The sequence below is a fragment of the Glycine soja genome, chromosome 4, assembly GCF_004193775.1.
Source record: "Glycine soja cultivar W05 chromosome 4, ASM419377v2, whole genome shotgun sequence".
Classification (NCBI taxonomy): domain Eukaryota; kingdom Viridiplantae; phylum Streptophyta; class Magnoliopsida; order Fabales; family Fabaceae; genus Glycine; species Glycine soja.
Genome location: NC_041005.1, coordinates 38,855,462 through 38,880,955, shown reverse-complemented (window position 1 = coordinate 38,880,955; position 25,494 = coordinate 38,855,462). Strand labels below are relative to the sequence as shown.

General features: G+C 32.8%; 1 protein-coding gene and 1 long non-coding RNA gene across 2 annotated transcripts; both read left to right on the top strand.

The window, feature by feature from the left end:
• Positions 1-21,902: 21,902 nt before the first annotated feature.
• LOC114408174 (GLABRA2 expression modulator-like) lies at positions 21,903-22,708 on the top strand. Its single transcript, XM_028371264.1, has 2 exons — positions 21,903-22,270; positions 22,371-22,708. The coding sequence occupies exons 1-2, from the start codon at positions 22,069-22,071 to the stop codon at positions 22,487-22,489; spliced, it is 321 nt and encodes a 106-aa protein (XP_028227065.1). The 5' UTR covers positions 21,903-22,068; the 3' UTR covers positions 22,490-22,708.
• Positions 22,709-23,228: 520 nt separating this feature from the next.
• Positions 23,229-24,607, top strand: LOC114408173. Its single transcript, XR_003665839.1, has 3 exons — positions 23,229-23,922; positions 24,020-24,352; positions 24,450-24,607. It is a non-coding gene; the product is annotated as an uncharacterized LOC114408173 (long non-coding RNA).
• Positions 24,608-25,494: the final 887 nt, after the last annotated feature.

Below are 25,494 nucleotides of genomic sequence, written 5' to 3'. Positions count from 1 at the left end.
TTCAATAAAATATAAAATGTTGTTAAGTATTTAATTATTTTTTAATCATCGTAGTTAGGTAACTTATAAGTTTTAGTCCTTTGTATTTATGGGATTAATTCTTTTGTCTTTAAAGATATATTATATGATAATCAAACTTATTTTTTTTATTAATTAAGTGTGTTGTCAAATAAATTATATCTATTATATGATATTAAGTACCTAATTATGAATTTTAAATTTTTTAATTGTTGCCGATAAATGAAATATTCCTTATTGTTTATTTGGTTAACTTTTACTTTCTTTTAATTCTGTGTTTAGTTGAGGGAAAGAGGAAAAAAATATTAAAATTGAAAAGAAATAGTATGAATTCCAAGTAAATCCCACATTTTTTACACTTTAATTAAAAAAAATCTTCCATTTCTATAATCTTAACCAAGTAGATCCTAATTGATGGATATTTGTCTAAGATGACTTTCCAATGAGAGGGTAAACCAGGGAGATCTTACTTTGTCTTTTGCTTTGTTAAGTAACATTGCAGCATTATGCAATGAGATCATCAGGTCATCAGGGTTGATGTAAGATAGGATGGAAATATGTTTCAAAAAATAAAATCTTTATTTTTTCTCAAAAAGTAAAAATGTGATGAGTGGTATCCTAATGTAAATAAAGCCTTTTCTGAAGCAAAATGAGTGGTTTAATATCTGACTACTGTAGTTGGTAGTTAGCGTCATTTTCTTTTTAATTCTTGAGCAAATAATTGCTATCGTTGACTCTAAAGTTGGGACCAGGTGTGATTCAGCAACAATTTTTTAATTGACCATAAAAGTTTGTATTTTATGTGGTCATGACTGCGCCATGAGATATTTGGGTAAACCTTTTCTTTTCTTCGAGTGAAGAGTTTAGCAAAGGAGTATTACATTATCGGTATACCTTACATAGAAATTATTTTAAAAAAAATATTTTAAAATTAAATTTCTAAATAAAAATTATTTCATAATTTATATATTTTTAATTTGAAAGATGTTAGGTTTAAAACAATTTAACCCTTAATTCTAATGATATAAATAAGATATAAGACTGGTTAATTTGTGGTTAGGGATGGAGTCAAAAAAATCATGTAAGGGAGTCATGTTGGAATTTTAGGAGATTTTTATAATATAACGATAATCATCAAGAATACATTACGTTAGATTATTAATAACAGTTTTAGGAATACCTGAATTCGTAATGATTGATCAAACAAACACAACGGATCTTAATATGTAGGTAATCAGTGACTTCATGGTTCTTCCTCAATCGGAACATATTTATTCCTTAATAGGATCTTCGTAACTCTTTAGATGGAAAGAAGAGAAACTATATGTGATGACTCAGTATATTGGAGACCATAGCCTTAATAGGATTCCCGTTATCCCCTAATAGACCAACACTGACATCTGTTCATTTAAGTTCATATCATCTGATTTAGTTGTCTAACAGACTCACTTAATTTGATCACATAAAATAAAACCCAATAATGATAAATAACTTATATAATTATCTTATAATATTAGCCAACATTAATTTTTGGAATAGACAATTCCAACAATCTCCCACTTGGGCTACATATTGTAACAATGACATCAAAAGTCCTTAAGTGTGCATCTGTATGTTATTTACCTTTAGACTTCCACCTTAACAACTTGGTTCATCTCATATATCAATAATGAAATCATTGTGGTTTTCGTCACTACAACCAATGTAACTAGACCCCAATGACTACCACATCAGTACACTCAATGACATAGGTCAATATGGATAAACAATATGGAAATTACATGCAATGTGATCTTAGTCATGCCTATTTCCAACTGGTCCAAACTTTATTCTTTATAGAGATCTATCCAAACACAACATACATATTAAAACAAAACAAGCTGATAATGAAATGATAAATTTCAACTTTATTTTTGCAAAAAATCCAAACAACAAAATGTTTGTAAACCATAAGATATAGAACATAAGTAAGACTCTCACTAAACTAAGGTACGATCAGGAATTACGCCCATATGAGCAGTGTGCACATGAAAAACATTAAGTGTCATACCTTTAGTAAGTGGATCGACTAGCATGAAATGAGTTCATATATGTTCTATACAAATCTATATTTTTTGAATTCTTTATTTAACAACCAAATACTTGATGTCAACAAACTTTTACATGGTTGAATCCTTAATAAGACTGCTAAGATATTGTCCCAATAAACATCTGACGGCTACTTAATGTTGGCGATAACAGGCAAGCCAGTTACAATAAGTTAGCAATCATAAATTCTAGTATGATGTCTCATAGCAAAATATTAACTCCACCAACATGGTTAAATGTGGATCCTTATGTGGAGTGATTGCTATTAAGACATTCCGAAAAAATTGAAGTTAGAATACCCAATGATCTCTAAACTTCTAGACTATCGATGTGAAAACATGTAGTTTCTTGTTCTCTTCAATTAACACATAATGTGCTTTACTACTTTCTAGTGTTGCATACCAAGTTTACTCATATATCACCTTAGGACTCCCACAAAAAATTGTTTTATGACAATAAAAAATAAACTTCAGAAAACATGATAAATTGCAATATATCTGTTTTGCAACAATAAATCGTATGATGATAGTAGGATGTTATCAACATATAATACCAAAATAATAAATTTACTCCCACTGAACTTTTAGCACACACAATCATCAACCAAATTTACCTCAACACCATAAGAGATAATCTTGATGAACTTTGTAATACCATAGATGAGAGACTTGTTTAAAAGCATAAATGAATTTCTTTAGTTTGCATACCATAAACTTTAGATCATGTTAAACAAGGTTTTCTGGTTGCACCGTATAAAGTGTTTCATCAATGTTTTTGTTTAGAAACATAATTTTTACTACCATCTATGCAAAACAATTATCAAAATGATCTACAGTGTCATTATAGTCCTAAGAAATCAGAGAGAAAGTCTCTTTGTGATCAATGTCTTCCTTCTTGTAAAACTTTTGGCGACAAGAAATTTTTTATATATCTCAATATTACCCATTGAATCCCTTTTGACTATAGATATTTATCTACAACTTATGGGTTTCACACTTTCAAGCAATTTGACGACATCCCAAATGTCATGTTCAACCATCAATTTTATTACATCATTTATGTCATTAATCCACTTGAGAGTTAGAGTACAACATGACTTGACTAAGGTCAATTAGACCTTCTCAATCAACCTAATGTCATATTCATGTTCTTCAAGAAATATGACATAATCATATCAAGTTACATTTTCCCTTTCCTTAGTGGATCTTCTTAATGACACTTCTTGAGGCTATTGAGTTTGAACTTTAGATGGTGCTTGAGAGAGAGACTCAATGTTGTATTATCTTTTAATAATGTTATGAGTAACATCATTATTTAATTACCATATCTATTTCTTGAACAATGGTAAGTACAAAGACTTATCTATTATTAATAACAAGTTATTCTTTAAAGATAACACTCCTTATGTTTCCTTCCCCTCCAAACTCAATTTCCTCAAGGAGTCTTGCACATTTCAAACATGATCTTAAAGTGAGATTTTAAAACTTATATATGTGAAAGCTTTAAATGTAACTAAAAAATTGTAACTAATTATCTTTAAGTCCAACTTACCTTCATGCAGCCTATAAGGCATTGCTTCAGCTGGGCATTCCCAAATGTGCATATGCCTAATGTAAGGATTTCCTTGGCTCACACCTACAGGGATTCTTAGTGACTACTTTAATGTACCCTAAAAAGATATAAATTGCATTCTTTAATGTCTTTCCCCAAAGCAACTTTAACAGAGAAGAATCAAACTTCTTAACATATCTATGCAAGTCTAGTTTCATCATTCTACAACTTTGTTTATGGTAGGTTTACCTAACATTATATGTTGTAGAACAATTTCACAATTATTGAAGAAAACATATAGGGGACTCCAAACATTGCACCTTATGTCGTATCTACCATAGTATCCCCCACGGTCAGATTTGACAACCTTAATTTTCTTTCCTAGTTGAAGTTCAACTTCAACTTTGAAAGACTAAATGTCTAGAAGCCAAAACTTCTCATAATTAAATAAAGATGAATCATCTATAAACATAAAATACATTTGTTCATTCCATGAATCCATAAGGAATAAAACACAAATATATGCATGTATTAGTTCTAAGACATCCTTATTTCTTTCAGCACTTGAATTCCATTTTGTTTGTTTATTTTCCCTTTATATACTCAATATAGACTATAAGGTCCAACTAATATAAAAGATCCAAAATTTCATATAACACAAACATCCAAATTCTGCATTAAGAGATATGACTTAAGCATTTATGTTATAAAGTAACCAAATTCTCATTTAATTTTAAGTTTTGTACCACCCAAAATTGTTTGCAATAGGAACACTCATATATCCATAAAAGAAATCATAACTTACAACATTTGAATCACACGAGAGGCTAACTTTATTATTTCTAATTGAACAAAAATAACTGAATTTGTCCAAATTAAAAATAAAATTTGGTTTAATAAATAGCTCAATATATATCTCAACCAAATTCGAATGAAAGTGAGCCTTTTAAAGCAACATAAAAGTTCTCATAGCTTCAACTGCAACTTTATGTCATCCCCACATTGAAGAATCTTTCACTATCACTTGGCGGATGAATCCATAGGTAGCATCTAATAGACATGCTTTTGTGAGTAGTAGAACCAAAATCTACCAACTAACATCATTCGGTACAAAACTAAATTAACTTTAAAACAAATAAAAAATGAGAATTTTATCATTCTTCTCACACTAAATAGTGCAATTGGGACTCCGTTTTTTTATTTGTGTCATCCTACAAAAGCAACAAGGAAATTCTTTATCTTGTTTTCTTGTTTCTTTTCTAAAAATAAAAAATTATGCAATATCCTCAGATGGAAAACTTATATGATGATTACTCCAGTCAAATAATGATTATCTTTGAACATTTCATTATTCACATGTAAAATCACACTATTTATAATCACCACATGTTTACCATCACAAGCATGTAATTATTCTGCCAAATTGTGTCTTCCTTTGGGCCGAACACAATTCACATGAATAATTCAATGCAACATCCATGTAAATTTAATCAAATCAACTTATGCAATAGAGGTTACTTTGGAAACATGTTGTTTCAATCAATTTAACAAAAAATACAAGACAATTTAATATAATAAATGGGAGGTCTTAAAATTACACAACTTTCACATATAATTTAGTTATATAAAAATAGATATAACAGACATGTAATTTTTTTGCACAAGATACCTAACACAACATTAATTCCTAGAGAAATTAATTTGTAATTGGTACTCTCAATAATCAAATATTGACAATAAATTCTGTCAAATAATAGTCTTTCTTTGGACCGACTATTATTCACATGAAAAACCTTATAATTGACACACATTTATCATTACATGTACAAAATATTATTTGGCCAAATTGTGTCTTTCTTTAGGCCGAACACAATTCGCATAAATAATTTTATACAAAAATCTATGTAATTTTAATCAAATCAATTTTCACAATAGGGATTATGTTGACAATATATCGTGTCAATCAATTTAATTAAAAAAAATCACTAGATATGCAAATAAATGGTAAGGATATGTTACTACTAAATTAACTTCAAAACAAATAAGAGCAAGAGATTTACCTTTCTTTACACGTCATGCAGCGTACCTTGGACACTCTTTCTTCATGTGTCGAGATTTTTTGTAGAAGTAGCAAGTAAATTCTCATCTTTCTTTTGTTTCTTTTGCTGAGAGCACTCCTATTTTTTTTTTAATTATGAGAGGTCAAGCTTAAATGATCACTTTCATATTTGTCTTTCTCGAGTCTCTCTTCCTCTTGCACATAATGAGATATAAGCTCATTAATGGACCATTTGTCATTTTGAGTGTTATAGCTCACTTGCCCAAAGTGTAGAGGAAGTGAGATCAAAACTAAATGCACGAGCAGGTCTTCACCAAGCTCTATCCTAAGTGATTTCAGTTTTGATGTCAAGTTAGACATTTTCATTATGTACTCCCTTATATAACTTTTCCCCCTTTTTTATCCAAAAACAAAAAACAAAAACTGCATGCCCAAAAACTTCCTTATATATATTATGAATAGTAGCTATCAAGAGAAGTCGTTCACAAAACCAAATAAAAATGCCAAAAAATAAAATACACTCAAATTTAAATCAAATATCCAATATGGTAATATTTGAATTTACCAACAATTAATATGTGTTGTTCCAAAAAAAAAATTGAATTCATATAACCAAAGCAATCCAGGTATAATTAGAATCAAATAACTTTAAATCTCAATAATCCAATAATAATGGTGGCTCTGATACCACTTGTTGGAATTTTAGCGAATCCTTATAAAATACAAATAATCACCAGAAACGCATTATGTTAGATTATCAATAAGAGTTTTAGGAATATCTGGACCCATAATGATTGATCAAACAAACACAACGGAATCTTAATCTGTAGGTAACCGATGACTTCATGATTCTTCCTCAATCGGAACCTGTTTATTCCTTAATAGGACCTTCGTAACTCTTTAGATGGGGAGAAGAGAAATTATATGTGATGGCTCGGTATATTGGGGACCATAGGCCATAGCCTTCTTATAGTGTATTAACCTAATAGGATTTCCATTATCTCCTAATGGGCCAACATTGACATATGCTCATTTAAGTCCACATAACTGAACTTGACACCACACTTTAACCCAAAACCTTAAGGCTTAGGTTTATAGGTCTTGTCTTCACTTATATGGTGTTCAACCTTCCCATTCCTATACAATGTGGGACTTCACCTCATACTTGTACTCCAACACCCTTAATGTGTCTCTGCCTTTATTTGTGATAAAGTTTAATAATTTCTTTGTACTACAAACTATTCAATCATATGTTGAAAAAAAGGTAGATTATAGCTTGTTTTGTTTGTTAGCACATTTTTGAGTTTCATCTAATAAGAACACAATCAAGAACTTCAATTATCTTAAAGATATATAAGTCAATTGATGTTTACTACAATTCAATCTTAGGGATTGATTGGTTGTGTGGTAGAGAATTGAGAAAAAAATATTTGAATTAAAGTCGAGAGAAAGAAATGTGGGACTCATGCTATTTTTTTAAATTTCTTCTTGAATAGTATTTTCTTCTCTTCAACCAAACAACCTCTTAGTCTTGGTCTTAGTAAGAAGAGATAAGAAAAAGAGTTTACCAACTCTCATACCTTAAAGAACATACTTGACATAAAAATAGAATTGACAAGATAATGTTGTTGATGAAGTCAATGTACCAAAAGCACAAAGTAGGAAACATCCAACTACTATGTATATAAAGTATAGAAGGAGAAAAGAAGGAGGAAATAAGCTATACAATTTATCAAAATATTTGTGTTAGAACAAGAGTGTTATTTTTAAGATGAAGAAGCTCTTGATAACTATTTCTCTACATCATCTATAAAAGCCTTAAGAGTATAAAAGATACAAAGTTCAAGTTTTAGAGATCTTATAACTACACTTACTAAGCCATATTTATTTTGCAAGCATTCAAAAGAACTTTTTTTATAAAACTTGTAAATATTATGTGAGCATTTAGACTATAAGTTATTATACCTAGACCATAGTCTAGAATTATGTTTTTCTTATAGATCTTTATAAAGCCTATTGAGCCTAAATAGACTTGTAAAAAGAATACATGGGTGTAGTTCCTAGACATGGGAGTTTAGAGAATGCTCGGGGTTAAGCCTAACATGACTTATGGAAAGAATACTTGGTCATAACCTAAAGAGAAAAGGTAAAAAGGATTCTTGTAACAATGTGGAACGTGGTTCCTAAAAATCCATGGGTTAGTGGAAATCATGATAGTTACCCATTGAAGCATAACTCTTTTTGAGTTAAAATATTTTAATGACAACAAACTTTTAAAAAACAAATTCTAAGTCCCTTAGATTTATGTTACTAATGGTTTTCCTTTATTTATTTTAATAGACAAGAATTAATCAAGAAGCATGAAGAAAGGTGTGAAACATTGACTTACAGTAAAGGAATCTTAAATCTGAAGTTTGTCCCACTTTAGAAGCAAGAAACTAGAAGTAGAAGGGCAATCATGAACTCTATGTCAAAGTGCAGATGTTATAAGTTGCATATGACTAGAAGAAGGATTTTAGAGGTAAATCAAGTCAAGGGGTAGATATTAGAAGATACACATAACTTAAAAATCATCAAAAGATGCATTACAAAAGAGAACAATGAAAAGATGCGTGTCTACATAGTTTAGAAGCACACACCAAAAGCTCTGAGGAAGACGACATGCAACAGTGTGATGAGGCATTGCCATCTAAAGTTACAAGATCTTATGTAGACATAGAGTATCTTGAATAAAAAAAGAGCTACTCACCAACTGCAATTACAATACATACAAGGCAACCAAGAACAAGAAAAGAAATCTTAAAGAAATTTGCAACAATTTAGAAAAATGACAAAGACTCACTTTTTCTGAACAAGCAAACTTATGACTATGTTGGAGAAAGGAGAAGTCATGAGCCACTAACAACAACAAGCACCAACAACCATAATTTCAAATTTAAATTATATGCAAGTTGTTCTAACCAAGGAAGAAGGAGGAACCAATTGTGTCCAATAAGATACCCCAGGTTTCAAATAGAGTCTTCCTTAGCCAAAGCACTTTTGGATTAAAGCTAACCTTTATCAATATAAAATAGTGTTTGCAAGCATATTGATTTTGTGGAATAATAGTAAAAGAAGGTGTTGGACAAGTGGCTTCAATAACTTAAGAGGGGGGGGGGGGGTGAATTAAGTCTTACAAAATTTCCCACTAACAAACTTTTAACCCCTTTTTGAATGATAGGCTCAAAATGCAGAAGAAGAAGCAACAATCAATTTAATCGATGTTCTTTAAATGTGTAAGATAAAATAATCAACAATAAAATAACTGAGATAAGGGAAGAGAGAAATGCAAACTCAATTTATACTGGTTCGGCCACTTCCCGTGCCTATGTTCAGTCCTCAAGCAACCCACTTGAGATTTTCCACTATCTCTGTAAATCCTTTACAGACTTTGAACACATCTTGGGATCCCTCACCCTTGTGTTCAAGATTCTCCAAGAGACAACCCGTCTCTTGATTACAACTCTCACAATCCAAGAGACAACTAGTCTCTTGATTACAACTGACTTTCTGAGATGAACAAAAAGATTTCTCTCCTTTAGAGTAGATGATACAAATTGAAGATCCTAGAGGAATTTATCTCTTTTAGAGATTATAATACAATTTGAAGTTCCTAGATGAATTCTCAATAGATTTGCAAGTGTTTTCCCAATAGTTGTTGAGAAAGCATTTGGCAATTAAGTTCTTTTAGAATATCTCTCTCATGCTTTTTGAAGTCAGACACACATATATATAGGCCCATTGCGCCTTTTCAAAAATGGTTTGAAGAGATGTGTCTTTTCAAAAAGCTTTTTCTGAAATTCTTCACTGGTAATTGATTACAGGTTTCTAGTAATCGATTACATTGTTATATTTTGAAGGGTCATAACTTTTCAAATTGAATTTCAGGAGTTCCGTTGCTGGTAACGGATTACACATCAATGGTAATCAATTACAGCTTTTAAATTCAAATTTCAAAACCCTTCTAAAAGTTGATTTTCAAAATTGTCTTCTAGTAATCAATTAAACTGCCTGGTAATCGATTAACAGAGCCATGGATGTTGGAAACAATGTGTTTTGAGGCAAAAGCTTGATCAACCAATGAGATTGTTTGAGGCCTTATCTTTTTCTTGATCTTGTTTACTTGACCTTGAATTAATTTTGAAGCAATGCTTAACCTTTGAATGTTTGGTGAAGTAACCTTGTATTAATCTTAAAGCAATGCTTAACCTTTGAATGTTTGTTGAAGCAACCTTGTTTGATTCTACTTTGGCATCATCAAAACCCTGTATTCATACATTCACAAAAGGTACCCGACTAGGTGTAGTTAATTTTGTCCAAATAAAAACCCTAAGTGAGTGGGAATCTCAAAAGAGCATCCATGTGTCTATCATTTTGAACAAAGAAATGGACCAGGCCTATACATGAAAGGAATATACCAACATGCCCAAAATAACTAACCTAACGAATTATGTAGAAGCAAAGACTTTGACTTTGATGCTTTGATGATGCCATATGATCATGATGTATTGATGCCATATGAACATACGCTTCTTAAGTTAAGATCAAGACAAAAATCCAAGAGATTCAAGATACATCATCAAGAAGATCTCTAGTGATTTAGGGAGGGAATTCCAAATTGAAACAACAAGAGGTTTGACCAAGAAATTTAAGCTAAAATGTCTTTTTCAAGAGATTTAATCTCTGATAATCGATTACCAGAGGATGTAATCGATTACCAGTGGCCAAAATTATTTATAATAGCTATTAGAAATTTGAATTCAAATTTTACACTGTGTAATTGATTACACATGGATGGTAATCGATTACCAGCAGTTATTGAATGTTTTAATTCAAAATTTTAAAGCCTGTAATCGATTACACAAGTCTTGTAATCGATTACCAGAGGAGATTTTCAGAAAATTATTTCCAAGGGTTACATCTGTTCAAATGGTTTTTACATGGTCATCAAAGGTCTATTTATATGTGACTTGGAACACGAATTTGCTTAGAGAGTTTTTTAGAATAAAAAGGTCTTATCCTCTCAAAAAGCAAAATCATCTTATCCTCTTAAAAATTCCTTGGCCAATACACTTGTAATTCAATAAGGAATTATTTGAGTGCTCAATTGCTCAATCTATCTCTTTCAAGAGAGATTTCTTCTTCTCTTCATTCTATTTCTCAAAAGGGATTAAGAGACCGAGAGTCTCTTGTTGTAAAGCAATCTGAACACAAAGGAAGGGTTGTCCTTGTGTGGTTCAGAACTTGTAAAAGGCTTTTGCAAGATAGTGGAACTCTCAAGCGGGTTGCTTGGGGACTGGACGTAGGCACAAGGGTGTGGCCGAACCAATATAAATTTGAGTTTGCAATCCTTATTCCCTTAAACTCTTTTATTGTTTATTGCTTTTTGCTTATTGTTTCTATTCAGTAATATTAATTTGCATAATTATTTAGGAGTTCATTTTTGAAAGAAATCTTGGGAATTGGATTAAAATCAAAGTAGAATTTTTTAATTAAGAAAAGTCTGTGATATCTTAATTCAACCCCCCCCCCCCTTCTTAAGATATCTGAGGTCACTTGTCTAACAAATTAAACATGCCCAATGATGGATATAACATGTCCCTTCCGAGATGCTAATTTAGCTTTAATTTTGTCTACAATTGGTTGCAACCAAGCTCACTTAACCCTTCCTTTAAAAAGAGGGACCTATAAATAGGGGAAAGGAAATCTTCCTTTAGGGAAACCCAAAATTCTTTGGATAACACTAGATTTGGTAGGAGAAATTTTACCTACATAGAACCTGCATTTTTTAGGATACAAGAATTGTTTAGAGGCTTGCCCATAGTTGTGAAGAAGCACTTTAATGATTGCTAGTAGTGCCTCTACAAGACACCATTATGTCATCAACATACGAAGAATGTGATGATGTCTAAGGACTTCTAGGAAGAGTGATAGGTTGAAATTGGCCAATGTGCACATGATACCTTTATTGATAACTTCCTTTACTAGGCCAAAAAGCATAAGAGATATAAGATTTCCTTGGTGGGCACCTCCTCTGTGTTACATATGGAGATTCAAACTGTGAAGACGAGGTCGTTGAGCAATAGGCTTAACTTTTAATGCCTTAAACAATGTTACATTGGGTTGACATTTCCCATCTCGAAGCGGTTGCGAGAGGCGACAACTTTGAAATGGGAAAAAAGCTAGGGCATTTGAGTCTAGGCAAGTGGCTACTCATGGTTGTGGTGGTGTGAAGTTTTCAGTGTGAATGAAAGGTTTTGGATCGAGAATCTAGAAAATATCTACTAAGACTTGATGTAAAATAATAGTTTTTACTACATCAATTATATGTATAATTGATGTCAGATGTGTAATTTTACATCGGTTATTCAAATAATCGATGTATGCAAGATAATTTATTTTTTTTACAAAAATGCCATAATACTTTTTTCAACATCAGTTATTTAATAATCGATGCAGTTTTGGCAATGTTAGATATAATTTATATAGTAGTGTTAGTCTCTTAAGATTTATATTTAGTCCTTGGAATTATTCCAAAGGAACTAAAAAGAATATTTTTAAAATTTAAGAATTAAAAATATAAGTTTTTATGAAGGACTAAAATAAATAGACCCTAATTTGAGAGACATACAACATAATTAAACCTTATGTTTATTTTGAGAAGAGATTGGTAAATCTGGACATTTTTATACCCTTGTCAAATTCAAGCGGTCTCAAAGGTAATCCATATTTATAAAGAATTTTTCAATGAGTGAATCTTGCATTCCCACTCTAATACAACCCCTCCATACATATTCTTAATTGTTTAATATATATACAGTATAAATGCCCCCCCTAACTAAGCCTTCCACAATAATGTTCGGTCTGAGCAATCCAATGTTTCATAATTGAACAATCCTTTCATACCAAATATTTTGATGATTACAAAGATATTAATTATTGATGGACTAATGGTTTACTCTTAAGTGAACATGACTTACTATATATGAGCACGTGATAATGATACTCTATCCTATGCTCTTACTAGTGATCGTCCATTCCTAATTGGAATTTGTTTTTTAAAGAGTTATATTCAGCACCAACACACTCTTGTAAATAAGCATCCAATCATTTGTGAAAATTAGTGTCTATATATTGTGTCTTTATAATCGTGTCCAATGGACTTATTCACTTACACAAACCATTTTATATTAAGTATAAGTGACGTCCAATCATGTACAGGATTCACATTAGCAAAAAAGATAAGTGTCCATACTAACTTTCTTATACATTCGCTTTGCCTCTCTTATTTTCAATGTTAACAATTGAATTTCAACTATGTAAGGAAAAAATATATGAGAATAGAAGAAATCAGAAGAGCATATTCCTCAGAGGTCGTTATTGGTGGAAAGAGGTGCACCTGCAATTATATGTACATTTATTCAATCTCTTTCTCTCTCCAAGCAAGAGACATGTTACACAAGTTGTGACACTCTCTACCTCGACATACATATAAATAAGAAAAGCATATAAAAAATGGAATTTAATTAAACCAATTTTATTCAAATCACATAAACAAATTCACGTCGGTAAAAAGGTCACATTCACTTCATTATTACTAAATAAAACTTATTAAAAACATATTCGACTCAGAATAAGGTTGTCCAAGTTTACAAAAGAACTCATGTTAAGCAGTGGAATAAAATAAAGTAAAAAAAATGTTTACAACATCATGCAATTGAAATAAAAACTCATGCCCCAAATGTCACATCCTATCAGAGCATTGTGTCTTAGCGTCCTTTAGCACGAGGTTCTTCAAAGTCATCCACTTAACCATCTGCTCCAATGAACACAAGGTTCAAGATTATCACAAGATCCCAACACAAACAACACATAGGGAGTGAGTTATCACACTCCTAAACAGATAGAGATAAGCAAAATCACATATATCTAATATAAGTATAATAAACTCAACTTAGCACAATTTGCATCATCTTACAACTAATTGCGTAACATCACTTGTCCCAAGGATTTAATCACACAACCACATTCCACACCTTCACATTAATCACGTGTTCAGAATAACACATCTCAAGTACACCACAATGTCTCACAATCACACAATTCATTATCCACCATCATGTAACGAGTCACAATATTCATTACATAGGCGTTATGCAATAGATACACTAAGACTCAATCCTATATGTAATGTGGTACCATGTCAGTGAAAAACCTCATCGGGTGCCTAGGAGTACATGACAAGACAGACCACACACTGGTAAGTTAGGTCACTCTCACTAGGTAAAATCATAGGGAGACCAGTCAGGGTCACATTATTTTGTGAGAATGCTCCAACCATGGGGGATCGGTACAGGCTTAAAGACACACTCAAACTGGGTGTATTTACCCTCAAGGCCTAGACTCGAAAGAGTCAGGGCCCCTCCCTCTTGATTCAAGTCCAACCTAGAAAACGTTTTAACACACAAACTCTATCTATGAACTTTACAAAACACACGACTACTCAATTGTTCTCAAAATAATTTTATCTTGTCGCCCCTCAAAGTGATTAAACTCGTTGGGTTCCCACAATGGTTCCCATCACAATACTTGTCGTGCATTAACTCATTGCCCATAAAGGGTCTTATAGTCATGTGATTGTATGGTTCATAGCTCACAACTCAATGCACACAATATCTCAATACACATGTATCTTACAATCCAACACATATTGAATTTATCACATACACTCAATCTCAATCACAATGTTATAATTTCAAAACAACATGTTACAATCTCAATCACACCTCATGAATCATATACACATCACACAGTATTAATATATACATGGTACAAACACATACTTTACCTATGAACTATGCAATATACACAACTACTCAATTGTTTTCAAAATCATTTTAACTCGTTGCACCTCAAAATGATTTAACTCGTCGGGTTCCCACAGTGGATCTCATCACAATACTCGTCGCACAAAAACTTGTCGCTCTTAAAGGGTCTTACAATTGTGTGATTGCACAGTTCATAGCCTCAATTCAATACATATAATATCTCAATACACATGTATCTCACAATTCATCACATATTCAATTTATCACTTAAACATAATTTCAATCACATTTTCATGATCCCAATATAACAATTTATCACACTAACCTAGTAAATCTTGTCCAACACAAACAAATTATACAAAAATGATTTTCACAACATGGAGAGTAAAACCCCTTAAAAAAATTTCACATAATCATATCAAAATCAAAGGAATAAAAATCATAGGTCAAAGACACGAAAACACCAAGAGCACTTAATTTTATCAACCAATTTGCATTAGGACATCAATTGGTCCATCAAACACAACAATATTGTAATTAAAATTGTAAAAGAATAATTACACTTCAATAAATATACCAAAATAAATCTCAATTTAATCTTCTAAGGATTCCTACACATGTTCATTCTAACCCCAATTGCGATAAAATCTTCCCTTACCTCTAAGAAGGCTTATGTGTGTAGTCCGACAATAATAGTGGCATCTCTAGCAGTTCCCTAAGATTCCTCAAGCTTTTCCTCTGGTTGTTCTACTAGGATTTTCAAGTGTTAGAGAGAAGTAAAATGGATTGGAGCCTTCATTTCACTATCTTTATGCGAGGGAAATTTCTCTCACCATACACACTATTTCACAAATCCCAATGGTGAGTATGTGTGAAAAGGAGTTCCTACCTTGGTGTTTAAATTTAACAATGATCCAACGGTTAACCAGTCTGAGATCACAATTTTACTAGGATAGGTTTGTGCATTTGCAGGAAAAAGAAAGCTTTATGCAAGGGACATTTCTCTCACCAAAGAGATTATTTCGCCAATCCCAACAGCGGGGATGTGCAAGAATGAGTTCCAAACCTGATTTTTAAATTTTATGACGATCCAATGATTAATGAGTTCGAGATCATAGTTTTATTGGGATGTGTTTGAGTGTATGCGGGAAAAGAAAGGATTTTGGGAGAGGGAGAAAGGAAAATGAATTTGAGAGGAAAAGAGAGCTTAGAAACGTGTCGTAAATATAAAAATTGACCTAATATGTCTCTATTTATAGTAGGGTACCCTCAGCATATTATTTACTTTATTTTATAAAAATGAACTCTAATTTACTCTTTATCAAATGAACAAATAAAACATCATTTTTTTCATTTCCTAAAAAACACATTTATTTTATTTACCTTTAAAAAATTATTTTAATTAATAAAACTATTTTATCCTTATTTATTGAATTATAAAAGCCTCATTATTTTTCTAAAACTCTATTTATTTTTAAATAAAACCCTTTTTAATTTATTTTACAAAAAATCGAGTGTTTTTACATAAGTCGCCAGCTGTGAGGCAATGATCATATTAAAGAAGACTCTAATCCTGTAATAGATCTCTTTTGTAAAATCTATAAAAGGCAACTCAAACACTGCTATGAACGCACAAAAATGAAGAGAAAATCAAGCAAGTGAATTTGAAGTGCTGAGATTTTGTCAAGTCATTGGATGATACTAAACTAGGCTTAATTAGTTATCCTTTACTCTAGAATGTTATCTAATTGTATTCACACTTAAGTGCTTATCCACTCTTTGAGTGTTTTGAATCTGTGTATTTATTTTAAACCTTGTTATTTGAGAAAGTCAGGAGTGACTTAGTGTTAAACAATACTTGCATATTCTTAGATTCAGGGGAGTTTAAGGGGTGTGTCAGAAGTGACCTAGAGAATACTGCTGTAGTCAGGAGTGGTAGGAAATAATATTTGTTTGTAATCAAGTTTGAATTAGTTTCTCCCTTTACAAAGAGAATTAGATGTAGCTGAATTTGAGTGAACCAGTATAAACTTAGTGTTTCTACTTCTCTCTAAAGCTATCTTACTTGTATTCTCTTTGCTTATTTTGGCACTTTGTCACACAAGTTTACGTGGGAAAACCTTTATGAAAACCTATTTTACTAGCATTGGAGGATAGTCTATATCTGTCTCTTAACAAAGTGGTTTTCATTCATTGGATGATACTTTCAAAATTTTGTTTGACATATCTATTTAAGAAAATCATACTCATTGTGAAAAGACTTTCATTTTCATCTAACACACTATTCAACCCCCTTATAGTATGATATTTGCTATTTCAAATAACTCAAACATATAGTATGTATATGAAATGTTGTAACATAATTAAAAGATCCCCAATCTCTTAATTTTAATAATGTATGTAAAATATAAAGTTAACGGTACAACTTTCAAGTACAGTGTAGAAATATATCCTTTAATTGAAACATTAGTATTTAAAATAGTGATTTGATATTAATGCATACACATGCATAATAAAATTTAAAGTTATTAAATCTTATCATTAATTATTAATTAGTAATTATAAATCTTTATTTTATTTATTTTTAATGCACACATTTATTTTAAAGAATTTAAATCCAATTATTTTCACAAGAAAAATATTTAACGCTAAAATCAAAATAGTATTATTACATCGAAGGTTGTTGATGTGACACCCTCTACCCCTCACATATATATTAATAAAGGAATAAAAATTCAAATATTAATTAAAAGTATTTTTAAAACATTTTTAAATACAAGCCTTTCAAATGGGTAAAAAGCTCACATTCACTTTCTTCTACATCATATTCAAACTTGTCCCAATAAATAATAAAGTCATCTCGGCTCAAAGAAGGTCATCTAAGTTTCATACAATTAATATAGAACCTATATCCTAATGTCACATCCTATCAGAGCGTGGTGTTCCCGTGTCCTCTAGCATGAGGTTCTTCATAGTCATCCACCTATTCATCTGCTCCCCCGAACACAAAGTTCAAGATCATCACAAGATCCAAACACAAACAGCAAACCGGGAGTGAGTTATCACATTTCTAACTACTAGAGAGAAACAACACAACGTATAGTAGCCAAATACAATTTACTTAGCATATCTCACACTATTTCATCACTTTGTCATTCATCAATCACACTTTTCAATCATCAATCACAATACACAGGAATCACACACTTCGATCAAGACATAATAACAAATCAATTTCATAATAAACAATTAGCAAGCGTATGCAACAGTTATGCTAAGACTCAAGCCTATATGCAATGTGGTACCATGTCAGTGAAAAACCTCGTCGGGCGCCTAGGAGTACATGACAAGACAAACCACACAATAGTAAGTCAAGTCACTCTCACTAGGTAATATCATAGGGAGACCAGTCAGGGTCACAGTGTTTTGCGAGAATGCTCCAATCATATGGGATCAACATAAGCTTAAAGGAGCACTCAAACCGTGTGACCCCCAAGGCCTACACTCCAAAGAGTCCGTCAGGGCCTCTCCCTCCTGATTCAGGTCCAACCCAGAAAACATTTTAGCACACAGACTCTATCTATGAACTGTACAAAACACACGACTCCTCAATTGTTCTCAAAATAATTTTAACTCGTCGCCTTTTAAGGGTCTTATCATTAACTCGTCGCCCTTAAAGGGACTTAACATTAACTCGTCGCCCAAAAAGGGACTTAGCATCAACTCGTCGCCCTAAAAGGGACTTAACATCAACTCGTCGCCCTAAAAGGGACTTAGCATTAACTCGTCGCCCTTGAAGGGACTTATGATCGTGTGATTGTACAATTCATAGTTCACAACTCAATGCACATATATATCTCAATCATATACATACTCAATTTATCACATACACTTAATCCCAATCACAATGGTATAATCTCAATTTAACATGTTATCACACCTCATGAATCATATACACTTTACCTATGAACTATGCAATACACACATCTACTCAATTGTTTTCAAAATCATTTTAACTCGTCGGGTTCCCACAGTGGATCCAATCACAATACTCGTCGCCCTTAAAAGGTCTTACAATTGTGTGATTGCACAGTTCATAGTTCACAACTCAATACACATGTATTTCATCATCCGTCACATGTTCAATTTATTACATACTCACAGTTTGAATCATCATTTCATAACCTCAACATAACAATTTATACAAAAGATTTTATCACAACATGGAATATAAAACCTCTGAAATAGTTCCTCACAATTGTATCAAAATCAATTAATCAAAATCATGGGTTAACACAAAGACATCAAGAGCACTAAAGTTTATCAATCAATTCTCATTAGGACATCAATTGGTACATAGAACACAATAATATTGTATTCATAATGATGCAATCCTACCCCGCAAGGGCATTGGATAGAAAAACTCCAAGTAGATTGGGCCAGAGATGCAAGAGAAGGCCCTAGGGTTCTTATGAGCCTTAGGGTAGATTTCGGGCCCATGGGCTAAGTACGAGCCCGCTTATCTTTGTAAATATTAGATTAAGGTTTCATTATTTTTGGGCCTTGTATTTAGGGCTCCATAATGTAGGTAGGGTACCCTAGAAATATAGGATTTTTTAGCCCTTGTATTTTAGGGCACCTAGACTAGTTTTTGTATTAGGGGATGTTCTTTTGCTTCCTCTATCTTTTTGTTCGGTGAATTCTCTTTAATTCCTTGTTCTTCATCTTATTCTCCATGTATATCCTCCATTGTCTTGTGGTTTGGTGCTGTTTAGAGTAGATTCAAAAAAAATATACCGATTAAATCTTAGATCTACACTTGTTCTTGCATTTCTATGGTTCAAATTTTGTAGATCTACTCTTGAATCTTGTTTTTGTGTTGATTTTAGGTTCTATCAATTTTCATTCATAATATTATTGTGCTGAACCTTTAGATCTAAATTTTGTTCCAAAATATTGATTAGAAAAAAAAAACACAAAAATCTAAGTGTAAATCACTTAATCCATGTTGTCTTAGAGTCATGTTTAGTCATAGTAATTGTCACATTATGCTCTAGGTTTGTGTTGAATTTTTATTTTGTTTATTGAATTCTAGATACAATTTTTCATGTATTCTTGTCATTCTTAGCCTATCTTTTGAATTTTGAGTCTAATTCATGCATGTTATTTAGTTCATAACATGTTCTAAATCAATTCCTAGAAGTAGTCTTGTTGTTGAACTCTTTTTTGTTTTCTAAGATTCCTACATGATGCCTATGATGAAGTTGAGTTGTAGTGCTGAGTTGTGGCTGGATTTGTGAATCAAATAAGTCTTAAGCTCTCTTGAATTGTGTTATTCAAGATAATTGAGCATAAGCAAACACAAATTGTAACTATCCAAGCCTTAAGCAACATAAACACTACTCTTGATTTCTAGGTTGAAATCGCTGGTGCTGGCAGCTTGAACATACAAAATTGTATAAATTACTCGGAATTGGTCACTATGAGTTTTGAGCTGAAAGTTTTACTGAATTTTCTAGACATCTGGAAAAAAATTACAAAAAAAGAACCAAGCGATTTGGATTAAAGGAAAAAATAAGAAAAATTACACAAGTTGGCAGAAAAATCAGTGTCCAGGAAAAAAAAGTGAAAGGGAAGTGTGCTTGTTGTTTTGGCTCAAAAATTTGTTCTATAATTGGTGCCTATTTTATACCAATCCTAGTTCTGAAATTTAAATTGAAAATTATTGTGAAAACAAGTGCCAAAACTAGAGGTTTCTTGAGTCTTTTTTTTTTTAGTTTTTCTACTCTACTCTAGAGCCATTCTAGGTTTCTCTTTGAGTCCTAGCTTGCTTTTTTGTGCTTTTCATTGCTTTAATTGTTGAATAATCCTTGAAAATTTGTCTTGTTAAAACTCTATTGGTTTAGCTTTCATTTCATTTATTTTTTGTCTTTGGTTATTGCTTGTCTCTTTGTTTCCTTGTTTGTGAGTTGCCATATAGGGAATTGGAAAGGAGGATTGGTGCCACATGATGCAAGCTCCACTGGAGCTTGTAGGCCTAGGATCTTCTTCATCAATGGATTCCTTTGCTTCTTGGAAGATGAATGGCAGCGGAATGGAGAAGGAAGAGGGAGAGGAGACGCCACTTCAAGGAGAAGATGAGTTTAGAAGAAGCTCACCACCATAGGAGGCCATGGATAAGAGCTTGGAGGAAGAAGGAGATGAATGAAGGGAGAGGGAGAGAAGAGCACGAAATTTTGTGCTCTAAATGAGCTTTGAAATCTGAAGTTTAATATTCAAATGATCAAAGTTGAAAAAAATGCACACACATGACCTCTATTTATAGCCTAAGTGTCACACAAAATTGGAGGGAAATTCAAATTTCACTTGAATTTGTGGAGCCAAACTTTGGAGCCAAAATTTCACTAATTATAATTAGTGAATTTTAGTTATGGTTCAGCTCACTAATCCAAGATCAATTCCAAGATTCTCCACTAAGTGTGCTTAGGTGTCATGAGGCATGAAAAGCATGAAGGACATGCACAAAGTGTGACTATATGATGTGACAATGGGGTGTAGTAAGCAAATGCTCACCTCCCCCTCTAAAATTTAATTGGATTGGGCTTCTACCAATTCAATTAAATTTATTTCCAACCACACACATCAAATATCCACTTAGTGCATGCGAAATTACAAAATTACCCCTAATACAAAAACTAGTCTAGGTGCCCTAAAATACAAGGGCTAAAAAATCCTATATTTCTAGGGTACCCTACCTACATTATGGAGCCCTAAATACAAGGCCCAAAAATAATGAAACCTTAATCTAATATTTACAAAGATAAGCGGGCTCGTACTTAGCCCATGGGCCCGAAATCTACCCTAAGGCTCATAAGAACCCTAGGGCCTTCTCTTGCATCTCTGGCCCAATCTACTTGGAGTTTTTGTATCCAATGCCCTTGCGGGGTAGGATTGCATCACATAATCATAAAGAAAAATTATAATTCAATAAACATCCCAAAATAACACTACTAGAAAATATGATATTTACGACGCGTCATCTACGACGGTTCTTGAGAACCGTTTTAAAATAAGGCACGGTGGCAATTTTGTAATTAGGAGAACAAAAATTTGCTTTTACGTCGTACATTCTAAGGCGGTTATAAATAACCGTCTTAGAATATGACACGGTGGCATTTCCGTAATTATAAAAAATTTGAACAACGACGGGTTTAAAGCAAAACCGCCTTCGTATTCCTTCACGACAACTTTCTCTCTCTCTTTATTTCTTTACCCTCTTCGCATTCCACCCATTGCACGCTAGGGTTTCTGCGCACGCTCCACACTGCTCCCGATGCTCCCAATGCCTTTGTTCACGACGTTTCAGTGCTTCGCAACTTCCTCGCCGACACACGCAAGGACGACGCCACCGTTTAGGTCCCCGTCCCTAAGGTTCTACCGCCGCTTCCACCTCCGTCCAACGTTGTTCCTCTTGAGTCCGCCTCCATGAAGGCCAAGTGCATCGCCCTCCAGCACAAGGTCCCGAAGGAACACGCCGCATCGTCATCTGACAACACACAAAAATTGGTGCACTGGAGCCCCGAATTGGTTACCGAATCCACCTTCACCTCTTCCCCTCACAAACCGCGCTCCAATCCATACTTTTCCTCTTCTTCTTCCTTCTCCCAACCTCCCACAACGTTCATGGGTCAGTATTTTTATATTTTAAAATTTTTTATTTTGTAAATCCTGTTTTGCTTTCCCTTTGCATTCGCGTGGATGCGTATTTTCATTTTGATTGTGACCAGAGACGGTGGTGACTGTTCGCAATGTGCTGGGAAGATGGGGCAAGAAGGCCGCAGAGGCTACTAAGAAGGCTGAGAGTCTCGCTGGAAACGCGTGGCAGCACTATAATTTTTCTGTTTAGTTCTTTTATTTTTAATTTTGTCGTTTTTATTTGTTTTTATTATGCTCTTTTCAGACATGCAATTTTGTCGTGGAAACACTTTATAGACTATGAATTTGGAAGATTTTGAACTGAACTTGAGCAATTATTTTGTAGGAAAGAGTTGAACTGCAGGAGTTTTCGCAAGGATCGTGCCCTCCTAGCTTGGCTTTGCAAGGGATGTTGTGGTCAACTATTGGTGATCAGGTTTTAGTTTTCTTCGCTTTCAAATTTTTCAGCTTTTTTTATATGTTGAATTTTCCAATAATTTTTATACTTTTGAAGTGATATTGGTAGGGAGAGAAAAAAAAAGTGGGGGAGGGGGAGCAGTGGTAGTAGCATTTGTATAATCTGTATTTTTTAGTCCAAATCTGTATAATCTGTTTTTGTGAGTAATGTGAGAAATATATTTTAGTCCAAATCTGTAATTTTTTTTCCTTCATGTGATTTTACAGCGCCACTACAATCACTGGGAGCACTGCTTTTGTGATCTATAGGAGCAAGTGGTCAGGGAACTTTTAATTAACACTTGTTGCTTTGAGAATTATCAACCTTGATGACCAGCTTATTGCAACTTTTTATTTTGAAGTTTCCATTTGACTTTTTCATCTTTAATTCATGGGCTTGGCCACTGATTTTCCTGCATTACTAAGAAACTGGTTTAATCCCTTTTTCTTTTTATTAATCTAATCATCATTCATATTCGTTTTGCAGCTTCTTGCCTCACCAATTCTAGATGGAAAAGCACTTCTGTATTCTTTCATATCAACTCCTGAAGTAAGAATAGGAGTTGCCTTTGGAAGCAATGGAAGCCAATCACTTCCTGCCACTGAATGGCCTGGTATTTCTTCTTGGCTGGTGTGTTTCCACTAAGTTTAATATTATTCTTGTAGAAAAGTAACAATATACTACTGTAATGATACTGGTGTGTTTCCACTAAGTACAAATTATACTACTGCAATGATAAACCTTCTTGCAATCTTTTTGTGTTACAAATTGATGGCTGGTATGTGTACTGTTCCTCTTCTAATCTACTAGTATACGTTTTTGTATGCCATACCTCTTAGAGTAATTGTGAAAATACAAATAGTATATTATAATATAATCAAGTATCTTTGTAGAGACAATTAAAACACTGAAAGAATAAGGAAATGAAAAAGGCAATGTAGGCAAAGAAAAATTGTAAGAAATGGAATGGCCCTAAAGAAAATTGGAATTAAAAATAGTAGAGAAGAAAACTGAATTATAAAGTTTGGAATTGGAATGGTGATGGACTTTTTGGCAAATGATAGTAATTGAAAGTAGCATACACCGGCAGACAGGAAAAACATATAATATACAAAGTTTTGAACAAGTCAAAGTGAAGTATGGCTCATCCTATCACCAAATTCAAATCAGTTCTCATGCAAGTTTTGGTAATTCCATCCTTACTTCATTTTCTTTGAAGTATGGCTCATCCTCTTTTTAATTGATTATTGATGGACTATTGGAAGTTGGTTCCTGGGGGTGCAGGGGAATTGAAGAAAATGTTAACAGAACCTACAGGATTGCACGTTCAGGATCGGAAATTGATTTACAAGAAAAAAGAGAGGGATTCAAAGTCATATCTTGATGTTGAGAGGGTCAAAGATGGATCAAAATTGGTGCTGCTTGTGGACATTGAGAGTAGAAAAAGAAGGTTACTTGAGATGTTAAAAATTGCTAAGAAGGAGAAGACATTAAAATCCTTGACAGAAATAAAGGTGGAGGTTGATAAACTTGCCAAGAAGGTAATAGCACCTAGTTTCACACTATTAATTTCCACAACGTGAACTAGTGTACCTATTTTTGCAGAGAAGAGAGCAGGTACTAAACTCTTGATTTTCTAAACTGAAATCTATATCAAATGATATTTTTGGGTGTCATTAACGTTGTACGTTTTGGGAAAAAAAATTATGTGAAGATTAGGAGAGTTCAGAAACACATTGAGACTCTAGATATGTTGAGGATGGCAAGGGAATGACAATAGTAGGTGGTTGCAGATACAGGCGGGCCATTCCTGTTGGTCTTCGAGGGCTCTTAGACATTGATGCCGATTATGGTATCAGGAAAGCTTTCCTACCACAGGTACACAATACACATTTAACTTTTACCCTTTACAAGAAATGAATTTTCTATTAAAATAACCTTTGTTCCATTACCTTGTTATTAATTGCAAGGTTCCCATTTCGTTTAGATAACTTTTTCTGTTTAGCTTTATAATTGTACTCTTTTAATATTTTATTGACCTTGAATTCTCTATAGAAGCTTGCTTGTAATTCACTTCATTCATTTGTTTTAATTGTCTATAGCCTAATTCACTTCAACGGTAATTTACGTGTTGGTTAAATTCAAGACTCTATTTACCCAAAAAAATTATTAACAACTCTAACAAAATATTTCATTTTTTTTACTAAGAGTCGGTTAAATCCCATGATTTTACCGTTAATCAAACAATTGGATCATAATAGCTAGTATAAACTAATTTATTTTTGTAATTGAGTGTATATATATATATATATATATATATATATATATATATATATATATATATATATATATATATATATACAAACCGTCAAGCTTCATATAGTTAATGAGATGTGACGTGTTTCATTTTTGATACTCCTTTAAAGTTTTAACTTTCTGATAGCTTGACTTGTGGTCATTTTTCATAGATGCGTCAAAGGCTCCTTTTGGAAATCAATCAACAACTAATCAAGCAGCTAGCCAGAACTGCTTAATGTTTCGGTAAAAATAACCAAGTTCTTATCCAGCCTGTTTTTTCATGCTAGATAACATAGATAAACTTTTCTTATAACAGGATCAATTATGCATATTACAATGGTGAATTGAAAACAAGTATTGCCCCTTACATCTTAAATTTTATGATGACACCCAAAACTATGTTTGACCTGCTAACATTCTTCACAAATCACAATCAAATTTGGCTTGTAGTGGTTACTTAA